At 35.0% G+C, this 26,936-nt stretch overlaps 1 protein-coding gene across 1 annotated transcript in view; it reads right to left on the reverse strand.

Moving 5' to 3' along the window:
- The window catches only part of LOC127547835 (collagen alpha-1(XXII) chain-like), a 146,769-nt gene extending 121,231 nt beyond the window's left edge, over positions 1-25,538 (reverse strand). Inside the window, exons 1-5 of the mRNA XM_051974891.1 lie at positions 25,528-25,538; positions 23,363-23,486; positions 13,230-13,505; positions 2,896-2,976; positions 1,051-1,164 (exon numbers count right to left, since the gene is read on the reverse strand). Of these exons, the coding sequence (XP_051830851.1) occupies positions 1,051-1,164; positions 2,896-2,976; positions 13,230-13,505; positions 23,363-23,486; positions 25,528-25,538 (606 nt within the window). The remainder of the gene's footprint in view (positions 1-1,050; positions 1,165-2,895; positions 2,977-13,229; positions 13,506-23,362; positions 23,487-25,527) is intronic.
- Between the last annotated feature and the right edge of the window lie 1,398 nt (positions 25,539-26,936).

Here is a 26,936-nt window from a genome sequence, read left to right on the forward strand (position 1 = left end):
GATGACAAAGTAGACCCTGTGAAAGCAAGTTTAGATTAGTGTTCTCCAAATTGTGTAAGTAATTCAGGAAAAGACAACTTTTAAGTTCCTTTCAGCTCTACCCTTATAAAAGGGCTTAATCTAGTAATGCTGATTCTCTCCATCCTTAGCCATAGTTCTCCTACCCCTCATATTTCATTCTCCTCTGCAAGGTGAATTCATGATATATAGAGTAGTTAGTAAATATTTCTCTATCAAGCCATTGTTGATCTATTTGTTGCAAAGACATTCCTGTTCCAATATGAGCTAGACTAGCTGACCCTTTCTAACTTTGAGATTCCATCATTCTTTTGGTAAAGAAATTGCTGAAGACTATCAATAAGAAAAACCATTCTGTTTAATGGATTTTAGTATAGTTCAATTGACTGTTAAATTAGGAATAGGGAACATAATATAATAATTAATAGATAATTATTAAAAAGTTTAGCTTCATATTATGACTAGAGAAGAGAAAGAAAGAAAGGAAAGATAAGAGGTAACCATGTGACCATATTAAACCACAATTCATTTCATAGTTTTTATTCTTATATTCAAAAACATTATTTTGCTTTAATTGAGTCGCATCCTGGTGAAGGAGCCATTGGAGTAATAAGCCTCCAAATATCAGCGTGTATGTGGGGAAACATCTTCATAGAATTAAAGGCATGGATTTAATCACAAAGTCAGCAGTTTCCCTCCCTATTCTAGGCTTAGGAGTCCATTGCAATGACCAGTTGATAGATAATAGATTGCTAACTCCTTGAAAGCAAGAATCATATTGGTATCATACCTGTGGTGCCAATCACATGATCTTGGATATGGTGTGCTTAATAAATATTTGATGTGATTATCAATCAAAATAAGGAAGTAGAAGGATGACCCTAAAGAGACTTTGTACGAGGCTATATCCTGTGACTTGGAAGTATGCAGATGATATATAAATTTCTTTAAATTCCTTCCCATAGCTAAGTAGAAAACATTGCCAGCAATGACCCTTGCTTTAGGAAGAAAGAGGAAAGGTCATAAGAGCACCTTTTCCCCAGCAGGGCAGGAGCAATTGATGGTCTTCAGAAAGCCAATCTGCTCACTGCCAATGGTTGGTGGTATCTCTGGTAGAGGGGCTTCTGTAATGACGGTCACCTGGCACTGAAGAAAGAAAAAAAAGAGAATAAGATATTCTGATTTCTCCACTCTGTGTCCAAAACACCCTATACATTCCCATTGTGTAATTTACATTTACAATATGCCCTTTCCTTACAACAACCCAAGTTTAAGCAATACCATTTTTTAACCATGCTAACTGAGGTAAAAAGAGATATTAAGGTTTTTATGAAGTTATATATGTATATGTGTATACATGTACATATATATATGTATATATATATATATATACACACACAAACACATGTGTGTGTATGTATAGATGATAGTCACAAACAAGTTTTGGATTTAGGGAAAAAAACAGATTTCAATTCTCCATAAGTCAATAGGAGGAGTAACTCATAGAGAATTACAACACATTAGATGCCTAAACTGAAAGAATACAAAGTATCATGAAATCTCACTAGAGAGAAACTTGTTCTATTTTAGATATAGACACTTGGAAAAGCAAAGATTTTAAGCTCTTTTTTCTTGTCATAGCAAAACAGAAGCAATAAATTGGAAACAAAATGAATGCCTATCCATTGGGAAATAGATGGAAAAATTGTGGCAAATTTACATAACACAATGATATTACATTTTAAGAAATTGATACAGGAGATTCTTAAAAACAAGAGAAGAGTCATGGACCACACATAAAAAAAAATACCAGGAAAATATACACAAAGACTACAATAACAAAAACAATAGCAGCTAAACTCAGACTAACTATGATAAATCCTTATCCTGGAAAACAAATGATGAAACATCCATTCCTGCTCTCAAAAGAGAAGTGAGAGATTATGGGAGAAAAATGTTCATAAGCTATCAGAGACTGATAAATTTGAGTTTATGATGTTTATTATTACAAAAAAGGTAAGGGCATATCAAAAAATAATTGTAGTATGAAAAAAGGCAAAATTACAAATTTTTTCTTCAGAATTTATGCTCTTGAAGGGCAGGAACTGAATCTTCTCTTCTCCCACAGTGTTTGGACCCCAATAAAGACTTGATATGGGCTGGCACTGAGTATAAGCTTCATTACTAAAAAAAGATTGCTTTGACAAGGAAAAGTGTACCAGGAAGAACTAAAAAATAACACTGATTATAGACTGCACTAAGAATTGGTATACAAGTTTTAAGGAAAGAGGTACAGCCTGATTTAGGTCAAACAGATATCTCTTAACTTTTGTCTTTTTAGAAATGGGAGTCTGATGACACAAGTGAAACTAGGTTCTACTCTGGCTATGTGACCTTGGGTCAAGTTATTTGTGTACCAATATTGTGATGATGTGGTAGAAAGAGCATAAGATTTAGAATAAAGAGATATTGGTTTGAATCAGCTTAGTCATAAGTTTTGTGACCTTGAACAAATCAGCTCATCTCTCAGTTCCTTCTTACATAAAATGGATTATGAGTCGTCTACTGTTTACCTCATAGAGTTGCTGTAAGGAAATGCTAACCTTTTGGTACATAATGTGATATATCATTTTAGCTTCCCTTCTAGAATAGAAGCTTCATGAAGACAAGGACATTGTATTAATCATCTTTTTATTCACCACAGTAGTTAGTATACAGCATATATATCAGATAATTAAAATACTAACTGAATGAGTAAATGAGTGAATGGATTTATTTCCCCCCTAAAGGCCTGAAGGAAATATCTATGTTTGACTGAAATCTCTCCTGCTTTCATATAATGCCATATCTTCTTGTTGTGTGGACATTATAACTTACTGGTCCTGAAGGGATGTCACAGCAGGTTTCCAATTCAGCATGTCGAGAGTCACAATAAATCACTATCCGCTGCAGATCAAACTGAAAAGGGAAGAAGAGATGATCAGTCACAAATAGGCTAAAATAAAAATGCATCCATCATCTTTTGGTACTGGTTCACAGCTTTCTGCTTTCAGGAAGTCTTCCCTAGCTCTGGATCCCAGGGATCTCTATCCTCATCTGAAGTCCATTCTCCCTCTACAACATTATATTTGATGGCTTTAGAATATATGTGATGGTAGATCTAGGGTTCACAGTGGCTGCAGCACTGGGCCTGGAGTTAGGAAGTCTCTTCTTCCTTAGTCCAAATCCAGCTTCAGACTTTACTAATTGACCCTGAGTAAGTCACTTAATTGTTTTTGCCTCCATTTCCTCTTCTGTAAAATGATTTGGAGGAGGAAATAGTAAACCACGATGATATCTTTGCCAAGCAAACCTCAAAAAGGAGTCAAAGAGTCAGACCTAACTAGAAAACAACTGAATAGTAAAAAGTTATATGATTTAACGTATAATTATATACTACTTTCCATCACTTGCTAAAAAAATGCTTATATGAGAATGTAGTTTGCTCTTCTTTCCCCATTAGATCTTGATGGAGAGATCATAGCCTACAAAAAAGGAGATAATATGCTATATTGGGAACAGGTCCCTATTAGATGAGAGTCATTGTGCTGCATAAAACAAACATAACTGGAGTTCAAGGTCTATCCAATGGTTGTCCTTGGGCGCCTCATTTTTCACTACCCTGTGCCTCAGTTTCCTAATTTGTAAAATGAAGACTCTGAGATCTCTTCCAGTTCTACATGTATGATCCCATGACATGGATTGAAACCCCTACTCTGACACTTAAGGGGCTTGATAGTGTGAGTCTTTTTAGCTGCCCAACTTTCCTCTTCCATAAAATGGGGATTATCCAGGTGCATGTATTCTTGTTTCTGCAGGGTTGTTGAGCGATATACGTTGGAGGCAGTAAAGCATCATGGCAAGAGCACTAATAATAGCAAATTGCTTTCCTATAGAGCTGTGACAGACATCATCTTATAGGATATATAGAGCCAGACTCAGAGTTAGCAACACCTGAGTTCAAGTCCTCTCTCTGACATACTGTCAATGCATTTCTGGCTAGCTCTGTGTCCCTTGGCCAGGAAAACTCTCTAAGGTATTAAGGAGCAAAGCTGTTGCTGATACACATGAGTAGAGGGAACTTCCTCACAAGGATTTCTTGCACCAATAAAATCACAAGGACAGAAAACAAAACAAAAATAGCACCTTAACATTTACCAAGCAACATTTTCATCACAGTTCTGCCAAAGAGGCAATATGGAAGAAAGAGTGTAGATCTTGAAATCAAGGGAAACCTTGATTCAAATCTCAGCTCTAATATTTCTGTGTAGCTTTGAGTACAGGCAATCTCCTGTTTATCAATTTTTTCATCTATAAAATGGGAATACCACTATTTATATTGCCTATCTAAATTTATACTGCCTATCTCTCAGGACTCAGGAAGATGTTTTGTAAGCCCTACAATGCTTACTGAGGTCTTTGTTTTATTGCCTATTACTTCCTGAAGAGTGGCCCACTCCAGTTTTGGACAGTTCTAATTATTACAAAATTTCCCCCCCAAAATCGGCCTCTCTTCAACTTTAATTCATTTCTTCTAACTCTGCCCTGCTTCTGAAACTAAGCAGAATAAATCTTCTTCTTGCTCCATATGAAAGTCCTGCAAATATTATGGAGAGCTATCATGTACTCATCTTCTCTTCTGCAGGAGAAATAGCCTTCAGTTGGTCCCCATAAAACATGATCATTAGACCTTTCATCAGACTGGTCTCCTCTTCATGAAAAGTCCTTTGTAGCAAGTAAAACATTTAAGTGAAAACTTAATTAGTGACCTCATCAGCTGAAAGTACATGAAACATTCCGTTTCTATAGAATCTCTCTTTTTAATTGTTTTTTATTAAAAGAAATGTGTTTTCTTTTTCTCCCAACTCTTGCCCCATTAAAATAGAAAAACAAAAATTCCTTTTAATGAGTATAAATATATGTGCATACATATATGTAGAGTGGGACATGTCCCACATGTAACATATATGTCCCATTCCACATCCTGAATTTTTCACCTTTATACTGAATTGTTACACTTCAGCATCATTCAGCTGGGTGCTCACTAGCTTACCACTCTCCTTCTTGAAACATTATGTTATGTTAAGAATTCAACACAATTTCAGATGTGGTGTAACAAAGGTAGTGAGGAGATGACTTCCTTCTTTCTGGAAACTAAGCCTGGGGGCTGAATCATAGTGTTAACTCCTAGTGAGCTTACCTTCTACCAAAATCCCAGTATACTTTCCAAATAAACTGTAACTAATCATGATTCTCCTATTCTTCATTTGTGAATTGCATTTCTGAACCCAAATTGGAAGAGTTTACATATGACTGAGTTATTTTTCATTATTTCACCTTCAGACAAATGGTCTAACTAGTCAAGATAATTGGATGACTTTGTCTCCCTCCCAGTTTGATGTCATCTGAAAATTTAATGGTAATACTTTCTAAACCTATATCTAAATCACTGATTTAAAACAAATGTTAAAAAGCACATGATCACATCACTAAGCTCAGATCCTTCTTCAGACATTCCTTTGCTATGAGACTCTAGGCAAGTCAGCCTACTCCCTTCATTTCCTCATCCTACATTTTATGGTCTTTTTGCAGATCTAATGAGTTGACAAATGTAAGGTGCTTTGCAAATCCCATCAATCAATAAATCAATATTTATAAACCCCAAAGCACCCTAGTGCCTAAAATAGTGATAGCAGGTGCTTAACAAATACTTGTTTATTGATTGACTCATTATTTGAGCCCTTCAACTCTTCCACTGACTATATCACTATGTACAAGTCAATTCCCCTTACTGGATGTCAATTTCTACATGTATAAAATGAGAATATTACTCTAAATGTTTTCTAATGTCATTTTCACATACTCTATCCTATGTCATATTTTCTGACATCCCATCTTCTATGGTCCCTTAATCTCTAACATTTTATATTCTAATATTCTACATTCTAACAGTCTTTTCAGAAAAAATGTTATATAATCTGAGTCTCACTTTTCTCTAACATTCTATATTTTTCTGTTCTATATTTTTGTTTCAAGAGTCTCTGCAACATTAATGTTCTATGACATCAGGTTCCTTCCATCTTAACATTCTATATACTAATATTGTATATTCCAATAGTTTTTCCATCTTAAATCTTCTATGCCCCAAGGTCTCTTACACCTCTAACATTTTGAGTTCTCCTTTCTTATGGCCTATGTCCTAAGACTAGAAGTAAGTTCATCATTCCATTAAATATCGTCCTAAATACATCATTATGTTATGCATGTTGTTATAGCATGAATAAAACAACAGTGCCTTCTGACAGAGTAATGACACATTATACCATTTTGCTGTAACATATGAAAACTATTTAAAGTACATTATAGACATTCATTTGTAGTGACCTTTTTAGTCACAAAATATCTCTATTATTTCATTTTAAACTCACAATAGCACTTCTGAAGTGGGAAATGAAAAGATGATAGGTGTTCTTTGTTTTGCAGTCAGAGAAAAGATTTAAAGGAACTTTTCCAAAGACTAATCATAAAGTATCATTCCTCCCTATCAACAGAGATGATGATCTATAGGTAAGGAGTAGCCTATAAACTGTCAGAAATGGTCAAAGTATTGATTTGCTTAAAAATATTTCTTCATTCCAAAGTAGAGTCTATTGTGGAAAAGTAAAGTTACTGGGAAGGGATAGTCAGATTAAAGAGAAATATCAATAAAAGACACTTTGACCTACACTTAACCAAGAATAGTGAGGCACCAATAAAAAGGGGGAGAAGCAGCAGTTAATGGCAAATATTTAACAATTTGTTTTCTGAAAAAAGGACACAGGACAGATTTCATTATTAATATTTTTTGATTACTTGAGTCATGACAATAAAAAAGTAAATAAATAAAGCTCTGATTTTGAGTATTTATTGATTTCTAAAATATGAATTTTCACAATGAAATTTTAACAAGGAAAACTGGTTTGAGTTATCTCTAGCATACCCCTAAAGGGAACTGTCAAGGACTGGGCCAAAACAATCGTCCCTACACCTGGCTAGAATCACTAACCATTCTAGATCCAGGGTAATGCTTGCCTTGAGAATAAGGATGCTAGAGGGAGAAGAAACCCAATAATTTTGGGTGGAAATATTCAGCACTAGATCTGGATTCAAATTCCAGTCTCATTTGATTTTGGGGGGTTCTTTGCCTTTAAAATGGGGGAAATTAAAACTTAGAATATTAGGGTATTAATGTCAGAAAGAACAACTGAGATATCATCCAGTTCAATTACTTCATGTTATAAGTGAGGAAACTGAAATCTTAAACCAGAGATATTAAGAGTCATTATAGAGATAAGAAGGAACTGGATAAGGCCATGCAGAGAATTGTACCTTTTACTTCATAAATTTGTTAAAAAGATTAAATTTGCTGATGTAAGGTACTTTAGAATTATGAGGTGTTATCCTGAAATATTCTGGTTATTTGGGAAAATAGAGTATTCCATGGATTCTGTATATATCCAGATGAGGTAACTTGGACTTGTAAAATCCAGAATCTCAGAGTCGGAAGGCATTTTAGAAGTTTTAGGATGACTCTTGTCATTTTTGCTATTAAATAGTTCTTCCAATTATTTAGATAATTTCCAAGGAATTAGTTTGTTCAATTCTTTGTGACTCCATTTAGGGTTTTCTTGGCAAAGATACTGGAATGGCCCAGGATCACACAGCTAGTAAGTGCCTGAGGCCACATTTGAATTCAGATATTCCAGATTCCTTATAATCATCTCCAGCTAGGGATTCTAAAGAAATCAAATAAGGGAGATATCCCATAGGTTCCCAGAGCAAACTGTTTCATTTTTAAAATATGATTCTAATTATTAGTAAGCTTTTTCTTTACATGCAACCTAAAAGTGGTTCACTGGAAGATCTATCTATTGCTATTCTGTTTGGCAGCTAATCAGAACAAATAGATTCCTTCACATGACAACCTGAGAACAGCAGTCAACATGCTCCTTGTGCACTGCCCTCCTCTTCACATCTCCACAAATCTTCTGCTCAACAGTCTAAACAATCACACCACCTGCAGTAAAACTACCCCATAGGATCTGAAGGGGTCTTCCCTCTTGAACTCTTGGTTGTCCTCCTTTAGACATTCTCTACATTGTGACTAAAATGTGGTACCCAGAAGACAACGTATTCCATAAAAACAGTGTCTCCAAAGTCTTACTGTAATTTTCCACTTGGATAGTTTAAAGCATGTTAGCATTCTTCAGGCTTTTGAAAGGTTGTCACAGAGAAGAGAGATTAGACTTGTTCTATTAACTTTAATAACTGAAACCACACTAAGACTTTGGGGATGCTTTGTATAGCCAAAATATGTGGGAAGACACTATACTTCTCCTAATGCAGTCTAAGATGAAATTGATTCATTTAGTTGATGTCTGTTTTGATTGTCATAGCTGTCATATCTTTCTCTGGATGCATATGGCTTGGAATGCATAAAACCTCCCTAATATATTTTAATAATAAATGAATAAAACTTGCATAGCATTTCCTATGGGTCAGGTACCACATTAAGTGCTTTATAATTATTTCATTTGATCATCATAACAATCCTAAGAGGTGAGCATTATTATCCTTGTTTTACAAATGAGCAAACCGAGGCAGTAGAGGTTAAGTGACTTGCCTAGAGCCACACAGATTTGAATTAAGGTCTCCCTGACTCCAGGGTGAGAGGTCTTTCTACAAGAGGTGTTCCACCTCTTGAATTTATGAATCTGGCTTCCTTCTTTGCTTTCTTTTGTTGATCTTAAAACATATTTATTATTAAATTTCATTGTGAGAGATAGGTTGTTATAGTAGATAGAGATTCAGTCTTAAAGCCAGAAAGACCTAATGTCTTACACATATCAACTGTGTGGCAACTCATTTGAACCCTAACTACTCTAGATAATTGTCTAAAACTATGCATTTTAGAAAATACACCAGCCTACATTGGTATTGAAAATTTCTTCAATTAAAAGTTCCTCATACTAATGAAATGACAGTTTCAGTCCCCATTCTTATACTTAAATTTCATTTTATTAGATTCAGTCTGGCATTTATTCTTTTAAAAATCTTTTTTGCATCCCTATTGAGTCACCCAGAATTTTAGCATCATCTCACCAATACATTCAAATCATTAGCCCCTGTTCATAGAGTTATTATGGTTATTATGGTATAGAAAGCCTTGGAAATCATTTAGTCTACTTCTTTCATTTTATAGCCAATTCGGAGGGGTCTCAGTTTTCTTATCTGTAAAATGAAAGGACTATAGTGTGCTTTAAAGACAATTTCAGATTTAAATTTATGTGACTGTCTAACTGATCTTAGTATCATTTTAGACTTTTAGAACTAGTACTATCTTATAGAACCTACAAATGGATAGAACAACTTATTTCATCAAACTGTCTGTCTTACATATGAGAAAAACAGAGCTAAGATGACCTGTGACTTGACTGAAGTCACATAAGTAGTAGCAGACTGAGGATTCACACCCGAGTATCTGATTCTAAATCTAGCACTTTTTAATTTAAGGACAATCCTAGTTATAAATTTTTCATGATCTCGTTTCATAGGCAAAAATACATGTTGTTTCCAAATCCATGTTATATTGTGAACACATTTCATTTGTGAAAAGCAAGCTTAGGTTTAAGTTCAAATAGAGTGTTTACAATGTTCCCTGGTGCTTTTTCTTTCTTCCCTGTGAAAGCAAACAAAACATCCAATTCATTTGTCATCCTGCTTAATGCATGAGCTATAATCTAGAGAGTCGCAAAAACCACATCTTAGATCCCTTCATGCTAGAGTTTTGAAGCAACTACAATAGGGTCACGATGTCTTCCTTGATAAGACAAGTAGAGAAACTTACATAAAACTCCAATGGGCTATACATGCCCCCACATTCAGATCACAGGCAGATAAGGAAGCTCATTTGCTCTCTGCTTTCCAAAAGAAGAAGTGACTTGGGAGTGATCAAATTTCTGTTTAAAAGGGTGAGCAATTGACAGTTAAGTTACAGTCACCTCTTGCTAATGTCATGGTAATGCATATAGGGTCAGGGAGAGTTGGCAAAGCAAAACTAGCACATGAGAGCAAATTCTTCAGAAAAAATAAACTCTAGTTATTGATGTACATGTCTAATGCCTCCTACTCTACTGTCAGCTTCCTCAGGACTAGGAATATGTATTATTATTATTATGTTTTTTTTTTTGTTTTTTTTTTTTTTTTTTGCTGAGGCAATTGGGGTTAAGTGACTTGCCCAGGATCACACAGCTAGGAAGTGTTAAGTGTCTGAAACCAGATTTGAACTTGGATCCTCCTCACTTCGGGGCTGGTGCTCTATCCACTGCACCACCTAGCTGCTCCACGAAATGTATTTATATAATAATTTAAATTTACAGGGTCAAAAATATTAGTTGTCAAAGGAAACACAGACGTTGCCTGTTCCATCTTCTTACTTTACAGATGAAGAAACCAAGGCTTATTGAGAACTTGATGAAGTCACTGAGATAACCATCACTGTTCACAAGATTGCAGAATATAGGACTGGAAGGGAACTTAGAAATCACAGTCACTGAGTCATAAAATGATAGAATCATAGAGCCAGAGCTAGGACCCCAGAGGCCATCCAGTCTGACCTTTTCATTTTATGGATGAGAAAACTGAGACCCAGAAAGTCTTTTACTTCCCCAAGATCACTCAGGAAGTGGTAGAGATGGGATTTACACCTAGGTGCACAGATTGTAAATACAGTATTTTTTCACTATACCATGCCATCATAATTAATAATCTTTTAATAATCTACTAGTATCAATCCTGTACCTTTCAATAGTGCTTTGAAGTTGGCACAGTCCTGAGTGTGGCTTGAGAAAGTAGTTTTCTCTTTGTTAACAGAGTAGCTCTTCTTTGATTCAGAACTGCTTTGTCCTTTTTTGTTTTTTGTTTTTTTGTTTTTTTTTTTTAAAAGGAACACTTCAAAAGGTCCTCAGGTCTGTTCTAAACTAGGAAAAAAAGTGAGGAAAGTATGATCCTCACTCTAATTATCAAGATCTGAGAAGCAGACAAAGCTTTTTGCATAGATTCAAGAAGAAATCTGATCGAGAACATGCATATATTATGACTAAATTGGAAGTGATAAATGAAGTGTAATAACACAAAATACTTTGAGGTACCTTCCTCTCTCTTTTTTTTCTCTATGTTCTTCTTTTCCTCTCCTCTACTTTCACTCCCATACCTCTTTTCTACTCTTCCTTTCTTTTCTTCCTCTCTTATCCTCTCCTTTTCCCCTTAATTCTTTGTTCTCTGGCAAGAGGAGCAGCATCTGGCAACATTATTCTTCTTGTGGGTAGAGGAGAATATAGACAGACAAAAGGATGGAGAGGAAAATGTGGCATGAAATAATCACCAGACTTTGGCATGGCTATCCCTACATTATGCAATAGTGTCTGTATATTTTTTTCTAATCGTTCATTTGAAGTCTTTTTCTGTTACTTTCCCTTGTGCCTTTTAGACTCATCCATATCCAGCAAGATCTTACAATTTCCATCTGGTCCAGAAATCTATCTCTTACTATTGCATTCCATATTTCTAATTATCCTTACTCTTAAGCTCAGTTTCTATCCTTAGATTCTATCTTCTTGTTTCTTCACAAAGAAGCCATTAACAAAAGTTCTTATAAAGTGAAGAAGATTTTTGATGTAAATGATCTTGCTCTAAGCATTTCTAAATTATCTTGTTTTGAATTTGACTTTGAGTATAACAGATTTTCCTAAAGTATGATCCACCTTGGAGAACAATCAATGGCAGGCATTTAATACATCATTATCATTACTACTATAAATATGACTACTTTATATTCCTATAGTGCTTCAAAATCAACAAAATTCTTCCATCATAGTTATCTTGTGATAGAGGTTGTTTGTTATTATTTTCATTTTTAGATGAGCACACCATGCCCCTGAGGAAAAAAAAATTAAATAGCTCATGGCCATCCAAGGGAGCTTTATTTCTAAAGAATTCTAGAGTAGGAAGCATCTTCAGAAGCCATCTAATTCACCCTATACCTAAAAAGAAATCTCCATTAAAAAATCCCAGACTAATCATCACTCAGCCTTTAAATGAAAACTTCTAAAGAAGAGAAATCTACTATGTACCAAAGAAACCCAATATACTTTCAAATATTTCCAATCATCAAGCAATGCTTATATTAAGGCTAAATTTACTTTGCAACTTCCATACATTGTTGTTTCTAGTTCTGCCTTCTGATATGCCATAGAATAAGTCTAATCTCTTTTCCATTTTTTAGTATTTCAAATATTTAACCAAAGGGATGATGGCTTCCATTAGTCATCGCCTTTCAGTTAACCATCCTTCCCATAATGCTCTTATGGCATGAAGGAGACTCCCTTTATTATCTTAGCTGACTTCCTTTGGGCATGTAGTAATGTCTTGCTTAAATTGTGACATCCAGAACTAAGTTCAATATCCTGACTGATTTGTCCAGGGTAGTGGAGCATGGCAATTTCCTTATTATTGGAATCTATGGCCCTCAGCATAGCACAAGACTGCACAAGAATTTTTTGGCTACTATATCATATGGAGGTTGCAATCCAAGAAACAGACAGATTTATTTTTCCCCAGATAAACTGATGTTCAACATTCTCTTCCCTATCTTATAGCTAAGAAGTTGGTTTTTGAACACAAATATAAGAATTTATATTTGACCTACTAAGTTTCACTTTTTTATAATAATCCATTATTATAGCCTCTATATATTTTTGTATTTTTCGAGTATCCTATCTCTCCTAGTATTAGATCACCTACAAATTTGACATTAATGCTATATATACTTATATGTACATATATATATATATATATATTTAAAAAATATTAAAGAGTAGAAGTCACAAAGTGATTAGAGGGAGTCAGAATTTAAACTCAGGACACCTAACTTCACATGTAAATTTTTTGATTGTTTGCTTTCTCCCCACTTATGTTACTTTTGACACAAGGGCATCATCCACATTCATTCTCATTTGCTAGTTATGTGTCCATGAAGAATTTATGAGCTAGTAAACCTAGCAAAAGCTCTTCTGGAAGCTCAAGGTCATGAGAATTGGCTGCATTTATGTTTCATTAGACAGAAAAGAACTCACGTCAATGGGCACGCTGTCATAGAGGCGCTTGCCAATCACAGTTTTTCCCTGGATGTCAATGTTTTCTCTCTCTTCGATGGGCAGTGTTTGTACCAGCTTGCAGTCAATGTAAAGGGATACATTCTTGGCCTGAATGCTGAGAGCAATCTTGTGCCAGTTTCGGTCAAACAAGTCACTGACTGGAACACCCCGGAAGACCACTCGGACTGCATCCTTCATCACCCCCACAGCATTATATTCCACAGCTTTGTTTTCTCCATCTAGTCGGATAGAGACCTGAAAAAAATCAGAATATTTTTAAATAAGAAGGCACTTCTAGGAAGAATATTTATATTCATTTCATACTCATTCAACATTTATTAAGCCTTAGGCTACATGCTAGGAACAATACTAGAAGGTTAGGATGCAAAAATAAACAACAAAAAAGTTCCTGTTGCCCAGTTTTAGTATTAGATGAAATAAAGGCTACACAGATACCTAATATAAAATATATAGAAAGTAAATATGAAGTAATAATGGAGTATCAGAAAAGACCTTACATAGAAGGTTACACAAGCTAAAGATTGAAGAAATTTAGGCATTCTGAAAAACTAAGTTAATAAGGGCACGCCAAGCATGGAGATTGAAGATGGGGCATTATGTATGAGGAACCACAGGTCATTTAGTCCAGAATACAGAGTAAATGGCAGGAATTAATATGAACAATGGAAAGGTAGCCTAGAACTAGACAGTGAAAGGATTAAAATACCAGTCAAAGTAGGCTATATTTTGTTCTGTTGGCAATAGGGAACCCAAAATTGCATAGTCCAAAGAAGTGATAACTGAATAGTGGTCATGTATGTAGAATGAAGGAGACAGATTGAGAGTTGTGGAATTATAATTGAGAATATTTGGCACCTAGCTAAATATGGAGGGATTAGGAATAGAAAAGAGTTGAAGAGGGTTCCAAGGTTGTAAATCTTGGTAAACAAAGGAATAATGGTACCCAAAAGAGAAAGAAAAAAGTTAGAAAAAGGGGAAGAATGTGAGGAGCATAGAAAAAGGTGAATTCTGTTTTAGATATGTTGAACATGAGATGAAATATTTTTATCAAATGGAAATAAAGGAATGAAATTCAAGATAAAGACTTCTCCCCTTCCATCTTCTCTCCCTTTCTCTCTTCCTCCTCCTCTTCCTTCTTTTCCTCCCCCTCATTCATCTTCTTCTTCCTTCCTCCTCTTCTTCCATCTCCTCCTCCTTCTTTCTTTTTTTCCTCTCTTTCCTCCATCCCTCCTTCCCTACTTCTCTCCTTCTCTCTCACCTTCTCTTTCCCCTCCTCTCTCAACTCTCTTTCAGTCTCTCTTTCTTTCTCTCTTCTTTCTCCTGTCTCTCCTTTCTTTCTCCTCTCTCCCTTTGTCTCTCTCTATCCCTTGTTCCTTCATTAAAAACTAGGACAGAGGCAGAAATGGGCCTGGAATCTAGGTTTCTTCCACCTAGTCCAATTCTCTTTTCATTGTACCACATCTCTATCTCCAGTCCAGAATAATACTTTAAATAGCAGAACAAAAACTCTGTTTTGCTGGCTTGCATTATCTGATGCTCAACCATCATGACTTCCTATTTATTTTTTACTCATCTTGTGTCTAGCCAATCCTTCCCTAAGGAGCTATCAGTGGTTACCAAGATAGACTGTGGGAGTTAGACCTGTGTCTTTAACATAGACTCCATCACCAAGCAGCCCTGTAGGGTTTCAGCACTGAGCTCATTTTGGCAGCAGGAGAGAAGAATGAAGGAAGAGACAGACAGGAGGAGGACAGGAGAGTCTGCAAATGAGATATAAAAGGAGATCACAGAATAATGAGGTGGTGAGGGATTCAAGAGCTATTCCAGATGGCAAGAAAGGGAGTGGCAAGAGGCCAAACCTATCCCACCAGGTTTCCCGAAGAGGGAGAATTTCAGACCAGAGAGAGAGCCAGAAAGCAAAAATTATCAGGGATAGGGAAACAACTAAACCGGCTCTTGATAAAAGCTCTGACTTTTCTTCACAGTCATTCACCTTGATGATATGAATTGGCTAAACAATTCTGTCTTTGGACTGAATGGAAGCCAACTTCTATTAGTCCTGAGAACAATTTGGGGAACCAGTCACTGAGGTCAATCTGTTGTATTAAACAAGCTTAATATTATGGTTATAGTGGAAACATTACAAAGTAGCTCTAAGTATATATGTTTTATATGGTACTACTTGAATATGAATAGTATTGCCATTTTGGGAATAATAACAAAAGTAATAACTGATATCTCTATAGTGTTTTAAAGTTTGTGAAATATTTTACAGTACTTTTATCTCACTGGAAACTGAATAATCTGGTGAGGTAGGCAATGAAGGTATGAACTTTTAATTAAAATTTTTTTCAGTTAATACACACTTATTTTCTCTCCCTCCTATCTCCACCACCTCCTTGAAAGATAGTCAGTCAGTTAATACATTTTATTAAATGCTTACTATGTGTCAGGCATTTTTTTCATTATTAATGACACCCAAAAAGGCAAAAAGAAACATCCCTGTTTTCAAGGAGTGACATAATCTCATAAAGACAATCTGCAACAACTATGTTCAAATTAAAAAATATATAAAGAAGAGATAGTGAACAGAAAGTAGAAAATTATATTGGGAGAGAGAAGGAAAAAAAACAAAATCTTTGTTACAAATATGAATACTCCATCAAAAAAAACATTCTTAAATTGGCCATCTTCAAAAGTATTTCTCATTGTCATTCTTTACTATTTCATGATCTCAATTATCACCACAAAACTGATGATGCACATTTTTTCCCTCTCCTCCTGAATTTTTAAGACCATTTCAAGTTCAGTTCCTCCAAGACAGAACTTATCTTTCCTTCCAAATTGGCTACTCTTAGCAACTTCCCTGTCAATATACTTGTCATCCTGCTACTCCCTTAAACTCAAACTCTTGGTATCACATCAACCCTTCCTTTTGCTTGATCTGCTGTAGCTAATCAGTCACTAAGTCCTGTTGAAGTTTTCCTTTGAAATTCCTCCTGAATGTTTCCCTACCTATTCCCATGACTGTCAAAAAACTTAGTCTAGATCTTTATCACCTCAAGTTCAGACCTTCATTACTACTTCATCTCTCTTCTTCCAGTCTCTCCCTTGACACTGAAAAGATGCGTTATCCTAAATCACCAATTTTTTCCTGTCACATTCCTGTTCAGATTGTTTTCCATTTCTTACTTGACAGATGTCTAAAATCTTCAAACTAGGATTCTAACTCTGCCATAATCTGCAATATCTTATATTTTCAAACAAATCTTGTCCTCCCAAATACACATGCCCAACTTCTATTTGGCTGGTGTCCTTCTAGACTCTAGAATATCTATGATCCTTTTCATTTTAATATTGAAGAAGAAGATATGATGGAAAAAGAGTATAGTATTTGGTGACAGAAAACTTGACTTCTTGATTTAACAATTCAGAAAAGATCTATCTCCCTTTATAACAATAAAAAAACTTTTTATCCGCGATTATTTGTACCCTTTTAAAATATTACTTTGTATTATTCTCTTATTACTTTATTTTGCACAATGCAATAGACACTGTAGATATTACCATCATCATTTAAATTTTTTTTATATATTTCTATTATTATTTTTGAGGGGCTCATTGGAAAGGTAGGCTCCTTTATTACCTCTCTCACTACCATCTCCCCAGATATAGGCACCTCCATTTTAACTGTGTATGTGCTGAAGCTCAGAGAGATCAATTAACTTGCCAATGGCAATAAATCTAGCATATGATGAGCTAGGATTGGAAACTCCGTCTACTGACTCATTCATGACTCTTTCAATTTCATGATCATTTTTTCATGATGATATGATTTTATTTCAATTGATTAATATTTAATATGAGAGGGCATTTTGTTTAGACTTCAGGGTGAGCAAAATTTCTGGTCAAAGAACCCGTATCTGTTTTGAGCAATGAGACTAAATCAGTTCTATCTAAATGAACATTCCAAATTCTGTCCAATGGTCAGTTGTTTATTCAAGTCGTGGGAAAAAAGAAAGTACTGCCTAAGTAGCATTATTGAGTTTCATGAAGAGGCGATGAAGAGTGTCACAAATTAAAAGAATAGTCACAGATGGCAGACAGCTTAGATTACCAGCAATTACCACCCCAAAGTTTTGTGCGTCTAGAGTTTACAGAAAAAACCCCATGGAGTTTTGTGCGTCTAGAGTTTACAGTCTAATGGGGAATCAATACACACAGGAGAGTGGTGGCAAAACTTTGGTTGGGAAAATTACAGTCAATTTTTGAAAGCACAGAGGGATAGATTGATGATGTTTTCTAGTCTTAGATACTAACTAGTTATGTGACCTGTCCAAGTCACTTAACTTCTATCTGCCTGGATTTCTACAAAGATAAAAACAGATACAATAATAGGGCATACTTCAAAGGATTGTTGTGAAGAGCCAAAGAGATAATATTTATTTATCTATTTCATACGATGCCTAGTATTTCCATCCCCTTTTCTCCTTCACCTCTCAAACCTGGAAAAATAAGACAGTTAAATTAGCCATGGTTCAGTTTCAGCTTTATAACTATAGAACAGTATAGGAGGTTGGAAGAGAAAATGGTACCTGTGTAATGGTGAGACACTTGGTGAGATACCTACAGAGGACACGGCTTGGATATAAATAGAGTGGGGGAAGTGAAAAGATAATAGAAGGGGAACAAAGAAGAGAAAAGGGAAGGGAAAGGGAAAGGAAAGGAAAAGGAGAAAAGGGAAGGGAAGGAACAGGAAAGGGAAGAGAAAAGAAAAGAAGGAAAAAAGACTTCCTACCCCAATGTAATTCTGGAACTTTTGAAACATCCAAAACGATGAATATCAGCAGTAATTGAACTAAGAAAAACAGACTCTGTTAGATTTGTATTGCAGTTCTAGTCAAAGAATGAAAACCAAAAATCAGGATGGCAAGGCTTCATGTCACCAAATCACTGCATGTGAGAATTAGAAGGAACCTTAGCAACCATCTAGTATGTATACAAAAGGCATCCCTTCTATATTATATATAACAATGTCTCAAACTCAAGTTAAATTTTTTTCATTTCTGCCATGCCTTGAGATGGGCAGTGAGATAGTGACCCTTCACTAACCTGAAGCAGGGCCATATAAGATGCCAGGCTATTCTATGAGACAACTATATCCTCACTAATTTCCAATTTCCACTTATTTAAATGTTGAGTATTTAAGTGTTTACATGGTAAGTATCTAAATGGTGAGTACCCAGACAGCCAAGTATCTCAGTGAATAAAACATGGGCCTTAGAATCAGGAAGACTAATTATTTTGAGTTTAAATATGGCTTTAAACAGTAGCCTTGAACCCTGAACAATTAATTAAACTCTGTTTGCCTCAGTTTATCATCTAAAATGAGCTGGAGAAGGAAATAGCCAGTTTTTTTTGTTTTTTGTTTTTTTGCTAAGAAAACTCAACTAGGGTCAATCTGACACAACTGAAAAATGTCTGAACAGTTAAGGTAACACCTCTTCCCTGCTCTACAGAATCACAGAACTGTAAAATGTTACAACCGAAGAAAACTTGGCATATGGAGTATTAACAGTAGAAGGAGTTTAGAGGTCATTTATTCTAAACCTTGCTTGTTACTGATGAGAAAACTGAGGCATAAAGAGAAAAAGTAATTTGACTCAGAGTTATAGAACTGGTATCAGAGAGGACAAAACAGCAGAATGATATGGTGAAAAAAACAAAAAAAAAAGAGACTAATGAGTGGCAGAATCTACCACCATATGGCCTTGGATAATTCAGATGGGTTTTCCAACTCTCAATTAGGTATGCAAAATGTGGGAAAGATTATAATGTAAGTATTTTGAGGTCCTCTGGGCTCTCAACCATATTTGATATTCTAGTTTTTCCTCACAATAGCTGCACACTAAATGTATTATATTGTGTGCAAATACATTCATTATTATTTTCATTCCTACAGATAAACAACAGAAGTTCTGAGAAGTTAAGTGATTTGTCCAGTGTCAATCAGCAAGCAAGTATTAGGGTAAAAGCTTGAATCCAGGACTTCTGCCTCACAGTTTAGTGTTCTTTCTAAAGTAAGGTAATTCTATGAGCTAAGAAGAAAATCCAGGTTTCCTGAATGCTCTTTCTTGCAGATGGTCAATGAAGAGGATAGAATTGGAGAAAGCCTTAGCCATGTTCTTTTTTAATACTTCCCAAAGGAAAACATAGTGACTCAATAGAAGAATTTGGCATCTCCCTTCCAAAAGCTCATTTTCTAGGTGAAGACAAAAGCAGATGACTGACTGACATATGGTTGGCTCATTAACTCTATGAGCAAAGGGGATAACAATTTGCCAGAGAATGAGATCTTTGATCACACACCAATTGGTTTCTGGGATAACTATGTTACCAAGTTTCACATTCCCCCCTTAGATGGGAACTGAAAATGACCCTCTGCAACCCATCAAAGTGAAAAGTCAAAAATTATTTTGGAAGATAGTGTGAAAACAGTAGTTGATAAGTAAAAGCCAGAGTGAAGAAGTGGAAAAATAAATATAGAATGATATTTGAGAGAGGGAGAAATCTTTAATTCAAAATACTCTGTGAAGTACCTGTATTCCATTATCTAGTATGAAAATAATTCTGGATAGGGATGGATGCTATAATTGCAACGGGGGAGGCCACGGCTGATAGAGCTCTTAAACTCAGAAATTCTGAGCTGCAGAGAACACTCGCACTAAGTATAGTGTTTATCCAGGAAGTTGTGAGGACCACGAGACTAACTAAATAGGGGTGAATCTGTCCAGGTGGGAAATAGAGCAGATTAAAGCTTCCATAATGAGCAGTATCAATAGCATATTATAAAAAATGACCAATTTGGAGTCAGGAAGACTGAAATTTAAATCTAGCCTCAGACACTAACTAGTTATGTGAACTAGCAAGTCACTTCATCTCAACCTGTCTCAGTTTTTTCATCTGTAAAATCGGGATAATCAAAGAATTAGCAATTAGAATTGTTGTGAGAATCTAACAAGATAATATTCATAAAGTGCTTTTCAAACCTTAACATGCTACATAAATAAATACTTCTATTATCATTATTAGTCCATAAGTATCTCTTGCACTTCTTGGAGAGATAGAGAGGAGGGCAAAGGAACAGGAGGCGGGGAGAGGGAAACAAAAGACAGGGAAGGATAGAAAGAAAGAGAAGAAGAGAAGAATAGGGAGAAGGTAGGAAAAGAATAACATTGGGAAGAGAGCCAGAAGACATGTTACTCTTGTGGAAAATGTAGACTAAATGATAGTGGGAAGGGGAAATATTGATATAATTAGCCCTTCCATACATACACAAGTGCCCTATACACAGGCAGTCCTAATCTTATATAGATTCAAGAGTACAATTATATTTTTAAGCTGGAAAGAATCAGTAATAGTCCTCATGATAGCTTTTGGCTTTCTCCAAGGACCAGTCTAATAATATTTAGTCTCACCACCAGGTTGGCAACAATGTGATAAATACAGAAATGACAATTTTCAAAGGTCAGCTACTAACTTTAGGGGGAATTATGATCTGTCACAGTGAAAGAAATAACAATACTTATAAATCATACATATTAGGATTATTAGTATTTATAGTTTGCAAAAAGTTTCTCTTTTTTAAAAAAAGATTTCTTTTACATTTGAGTTCCAATCTGTTTTCTTACCTCTCTACCAACCCTGCACTAAAGAAAGCCAGCATTTTTCTCTCTGTCTCCCTGTGTCTGTGTACCTGCCTGTCTCTCTCTGTGTCTCTATCTCTCTCCTGCACATATACACACACACATATACAACTATATAATACATATTTCTACATATCAGATTTTTTTCTGAAGGTGGCTAGCATCTTCCTCAATGAGTTCTTTGTATTTGATTTGAATATTCACATAACTCACAATAGCTTAGTCATTCACATTTGCTTTTTAAATCATATTGCTGTTAGAAAATACATAATTTTCTTGATTCTACTACTTTCATTCTTCATTATTTAATACAAGTTCTCCATGTTTTCCAAAAATCAACCTGTTCATCATTTCTCTTGTCACTTTTGTATTTTATCAAACCATATACCACAATTTATTTAGCTATTCCCCAAATAATAGGTATCCCCTCAATTTTCACTTCTTTGTCACTACAAAGAAAGGTGCAATAAATATTTTAGAACAAAAAGTTCTTTTTTTTTTTTTCCCAGATCACCTTGGGAAATAGAACTAATAGTAGTGTTGCTCAGTCAAAGGGTATATACAATTTAAAAACTCTCTAAGTATAATTCCAAATTGCTCTTCAAAATGGTTGGATCAGTTCACAGTTCCATCAATAGTTTTTAGTGTCCCACTTTTTCCATATCCTTTACATGTTGTGTTTTTCCCCTTATATCATTTTATCCAATCTGATACGTGAGATAATATATCAAAAATTTTAATTTGCATTTCTCTAATCAATAATGATTTAGAACATTTGTATATGACTATATAAACTGTTTATTTCTTCCTCCAAAAACTGCCTCTTCTTCATCTTTTAATCATTTATCAATTGAGGTCTCGTGACTTAAAATGGCTTATGCAGCATCATACAGCCAAGTCAAGTCAACAAATTTATTAAGCTAAGCATAGAGAATGTCACATGCAGTGCTTGACCCAAAGTTTCCCAACTCTAAGTCCAATATTTAACTTTGAACATTAACATTATCACAGGCTATCAGGGAGTCTCCATCAATATACAAGGACTAGTGACTCAAGACAGCAAACACTAGAGACATAAGCCTGAGAGCAACCCCCAGGGATATGAAAGGATCAATCACGTAACAGTTCTTAAGCATGTACTATGTGCAGAAGACTGGAAATGCAAATACAAAAAGAAAAAAAAAGTCTCTTTTCTCCAGGAGCTTATATTTAACTAGGGAAAACAACATGTATACAGATAAGCAAATATGGGGAAAAAAATTGCCAGGTGATTTGAAGGTTCTGCATCAACTGTAAAAACCAAGAAAAGTCTCAGGATGGTATTTAACTTAAAAAGAAAAACTAGAAGTGCTAAAAGATTATGTTCAAAATGATGAAAAACATCCCAGGAAAAAGGGTAAATCTAGGCAAAGACACAGAAATGGAAAAATACCATGAAAAAGGCACAACAAAAGAGAATTTGATGGGAACAGAGAATGTTAGTGGAAGTAATATTTCATCAACCCATGAATTTAAACTGTAGTCAGATGGAAATGGATAGAGAATTACAAGTAGAGACCCCCACATTTCCATCCATTGATCTATCTTCTTTTAATAAATCCAATTTCTCCTGACCCCCAGTCTTCTAGTTTCTTTACCCTTCCCTCATCATAGCAGGACTTGGCCATAGCTATCATAACTGGAATAAGAACTTTTCATATCTTGATATTTTGTTGTCAATAAAGTATTTATGAGTCTTAGTTTCTCTTCAATTTCCTTCTCTCTCAGTCTCTGTGAGGCTCACTAGGACTGAAGCTGTGCTACCATCTGATTTATCATTGTTCCTGAGCTCCAGATTAATGAATTCAGTATCGAAGGATTATAGAATTTTGAGCTAGAGTAACATAAGATGTCATTTAGCACAATCTTCTTATTAGAATAAACTAAGCTTCAAAGAGGAAGTGAATTGTCTAAGCTCTATTCTAGTCCTAAAGAATAACCCATGGAAAGATTAGTGGCACTTAACAGAAGTAAAAGAAGAAGAAATACTAGGGGATGAACCTAGTTCAAGTTAAGAGATCTCAGGGTGCTTTTCCAAGTTTAAATCAGAAAAATTCTTCAGGGCAAAATATCCAAAGGTCTAGGAAAAAGCATTAAATAGAGGGAAGAGCAATGGTCAAAATTAGGAGGAAATTAACACAGATTACTGCATTGCCCATTTTCTTATTTTAAGCCAAGAAATTGACCCTCAGGTCAATCGAATCTAGCCAATTAGTCTGATTCAGCCCTATCTTTGAATGATCGGGACTCTGGGAAGTAGAGTTTTATATATACAAATAAAGAAGGAAACAAGTGATTTTATAAACATAGGAAGAGTAGTCAATAGACCAAGGGATGATGTCATACCTGTGGAATTCCATATTTATCAATGATTTGCCAGATATACCAGTCCTCTCTTCGTGAAGTTTTCCTGAACCGGAAGGTAGTGACAAAAGCATACTCGTCAGGTAAACCTTGGGGAAATACATCCCTGGAGAGAAATAAAGAGAGTAAACATTAAAAAAGATGCAAGAGTTATTAGTTGACTGTGTATCCAAGGTAAATCCTTAACATAATACAGCTTCCTTTCTCTAATTGATAAATGGTCAAAGGATATAAATAGACAATTTTTAGATGAAGAAATTTAAACTATTTGTATCATATGAGAAGGTGCTCCAAATCACTATTGATCAAAGCAATACAAATTAAGACAACTCTAAGATAACACTACACCCTTGTCAGATTGGCTAGGATGACAGGAAAAGATAAGGACGAATGTTGGAGAGGACGTGGGGAAATTGGGACACTGATACATTGTTGGTGGAGTTGTGAATACCATTCTGGAGAACAATTTGGAACTATGCTCAAAAAGTTATCAAACTGTGCATACCCTTTGACCCAGAAGTGTTTCTACTGGGCTTATATCCCAAAGAAATACTAAAGAAGGGAAAGGGACCCATATATGCAAAAATGTTTGTGGCAGCCCTCTCTGTATTGGCAAGAAACTGGAAACTGAATGGATGCCCATCAATTGGAGAATGGTTGGGTAAATGGTGGTATATGAATGTTATGGAATATTATTGTTCTGTAAGAAATGACCAGCAGGATGATTTCAGAAAAGCTTGGAGAGACTTACATGAACAGCTGCTGAGTGAAGTGAGCAGAACCAAGAGATCAGTTTATACAACAATTATACGATGATCAATTCTGATGAACGTGGCTCTCTTCAACAATGAAATGATCCAAACCAGTGCCACTTGTTCACTGAAGAAGAGAGCCATCTACACCCAGAGAGAGGACTGTGGGAGCTGAGTGTGAACCATAACATAGCATTCTCACTCTCTCTATTGTTGTTTGCTTGCATTTTGTTTTCTCTCTTCCTTTTTTTTCTTCCTTCTTGATTTGATTTTCTAGTGCAGCAAGATAACTGCATAAATATGTATACATATATTGGATTTGACATATATTTTAACATTTAACATGTATTGGAATACCTGCCAGCTAGGGGAGGAGGTGGGAGGAAGGAGGGGAAAATTTGGAACAGAAGATTTTGTAAGAGTCATTGTTGAAAAATTAACATGCATATGTTTTGTAAATAAAAAAAACTTTAACAAAAAAATAAATAAAATAACTAAATAAACCATGATATGGCTTCTAGAAAATTTATTATAGAGTTTGGTTTCAGGTTAGGTGCACAGAAAAAGGAAAATTATGGTTCCACTCTATTCTGTCCTAGTTGAACCACATCTGGAGTATGGCATTTCATTCTTGATACCATATTTTAGGTGTATAGTAAGAATTACTTTATTTTATATTTATTTAATTAGGAATGATTTGGAGGCATTTTATCATATAACTATAGATAACCTGGTTTTCTTCCTTTGAGAAATAGATGTTTAAATCCTTAGACCATTTGTCAATTTGGAAATAGCTTATATTCTTATGATTTCAGACCAGTTGCTTATATATCTTGGGGATGAGGTTTTTATAAAAAAAAAAAAAAAAACTTGCTGCAAAGATTTTTCCCCATTTATTCCTTTTTTTAAATTTTAGTTTTATTGTTTTTTGCATGTGTATGCAAAAAACTTTTACATTTTATGCAATCAAAATTACCTATTTCATCTTCTGTAATGGTCTCTGTCACTTGTTTGATCATGAAGTTATTTGGTAAAACATATATGCAGTTTTTTTCCCTCTATATTTCTTAAATTTGTTTGTGATTTTACCTCTCATAAACATCATGGAAGAAACTGAAGCTTATTTTGTATAAAATATTAGTGTAGAACTAAATTCTTCCATACTATTTTTCAGTTTTCCCAGCAGTTCTTGTCAACTAGTAGCTGTTATCCCAAGAGTTACAGTCTTTGTGTTTAAATAAAATACTAGCTTATGAGATGTATTTGCTTCTATAGATTATATAGATAATCTGTTCAACCAAGATCAATTTTTAACTATTTCACATTTCTTTACAAATTACTCTCTCAAAATATAGATTGAAATTTGGAAATGGTAGACCCCCTTTATTTGCATACTTTTTCATCATTGCTCTTGAGATTCATGATTTTTGACTCTCTATTCTATCAAATTAGCAAATATAACTCCCCAAAAGTGATAAATGTTGGATCAGGCTATGGGAGAAAAACACATCAATCTAGTCTTTCAATCAATCACTATTTATTAAGCATTTACTATGTGCCAACACATTGCTAAGCACTGAGAATACAAAAAATTCCCCAAGAGAAATACAATCTAGTTGGAGAGACAACATAAAAACAAACACATATAGATAGATAGACAGACAGATGGATAGATAGATATCTGTTGATCTATGTCCTATCTATGTTTGGAGTGTGTGTGTGTGTGTGTGTGTGTGTGTGTGTGTGTGTTTAGAGACAGAGAGAGAAAGAAAGACAGAGACAGACAGACACAGAAAGAGACAGAGAGAGAGATATACAGGATATATACAGGATAAATAAGAAATAATAAACAGGGAAAGGCACTAGAATTAAGTGGGGTTGGGGAAGACTTCCTGTAGAAAATGAGATTTTAGTTGGGACTTAAAGGAAACCAGGGAGGTCAGCAGACAGAATGAAGCAGGGAAAACATTCCAGGAATGGAAAACAGCCAGAGAAACTGCCTGGAGCTGAGAGATGGAGTGTTTTATTCATGGAATAGCCAGAAGACCAATATGTAGTAGTATAAGGGGATAAGAAAAGAAAGCCCAGAATAGAACCCTGAGGGACATTGGTAGTTACAAGTCCAAATATAGGTTTAGCAAATTAAAATTGAATTAAAATAAGACTAGAAAGGGAAATAATTCAAACTCTGACCAAGTTAATTTTAGATGGAAAGAAAAGGTGCAGAGTTTATAAACCACTTCCCAATTCAATTTAATTCCATAATCCTTTCTTAATAATATACTATGTGCAAAACATTATCTTAAACCAACAGATGAATTGGAGCTATTGAGAATTTATTTGAGTCCTTTAAACTGGAGAGATGCAAAGACAAAAACGAAAGTCTCATTAAGAAGCTTAGAGTCTAGTTAAAGGATGAGACTATAGGACAGAAAGCATAATGCAAATTAGAATATGATAAAGTGATAGAAGAGATCAGACTGGAATAAGATGAGAATTTTAAGGAATGGATGGGTTTATAAGGAAAGGCTTCAAGAAGGAGGTGTCACCTGACCTCTACTTTCAATGAAGGAAATACCTTTAACAGGTGTAGGGACAGATCACTTTTTCCTCCATGGCGACAGACTTATGGTAGAAGTTAAGAGGTATAGCATGAAAGAACAATCCAAATGTCAAAATAAGGTGAAGATAAATCTGTAAGATAAACTAGCACTTAGAAATCTTCAATCATTCTCTATTGTTACAAATTTCATATCCTGCAATTCAAAGGTCTCCTCAATAATGGCTCCAATTTACCTGTCTCA

Source organism: Antechinus flavipes, chromosome 1 (assembly GCF_016432865.1).
Source record: "Antechinus flavipes isolate AdamAnt ecotype Samford, QLD, Australia chromosome 1, AdamAnt_v2, whole genome shotgun sequence".
NCBI classification, from domain to species: domain Eukaryota; kingdom Metazoa; phylum Chordata; class Mammalia; order Dasyuromorphia; family Dasyuridae; genus Antechinus; species Antechinus flavipes.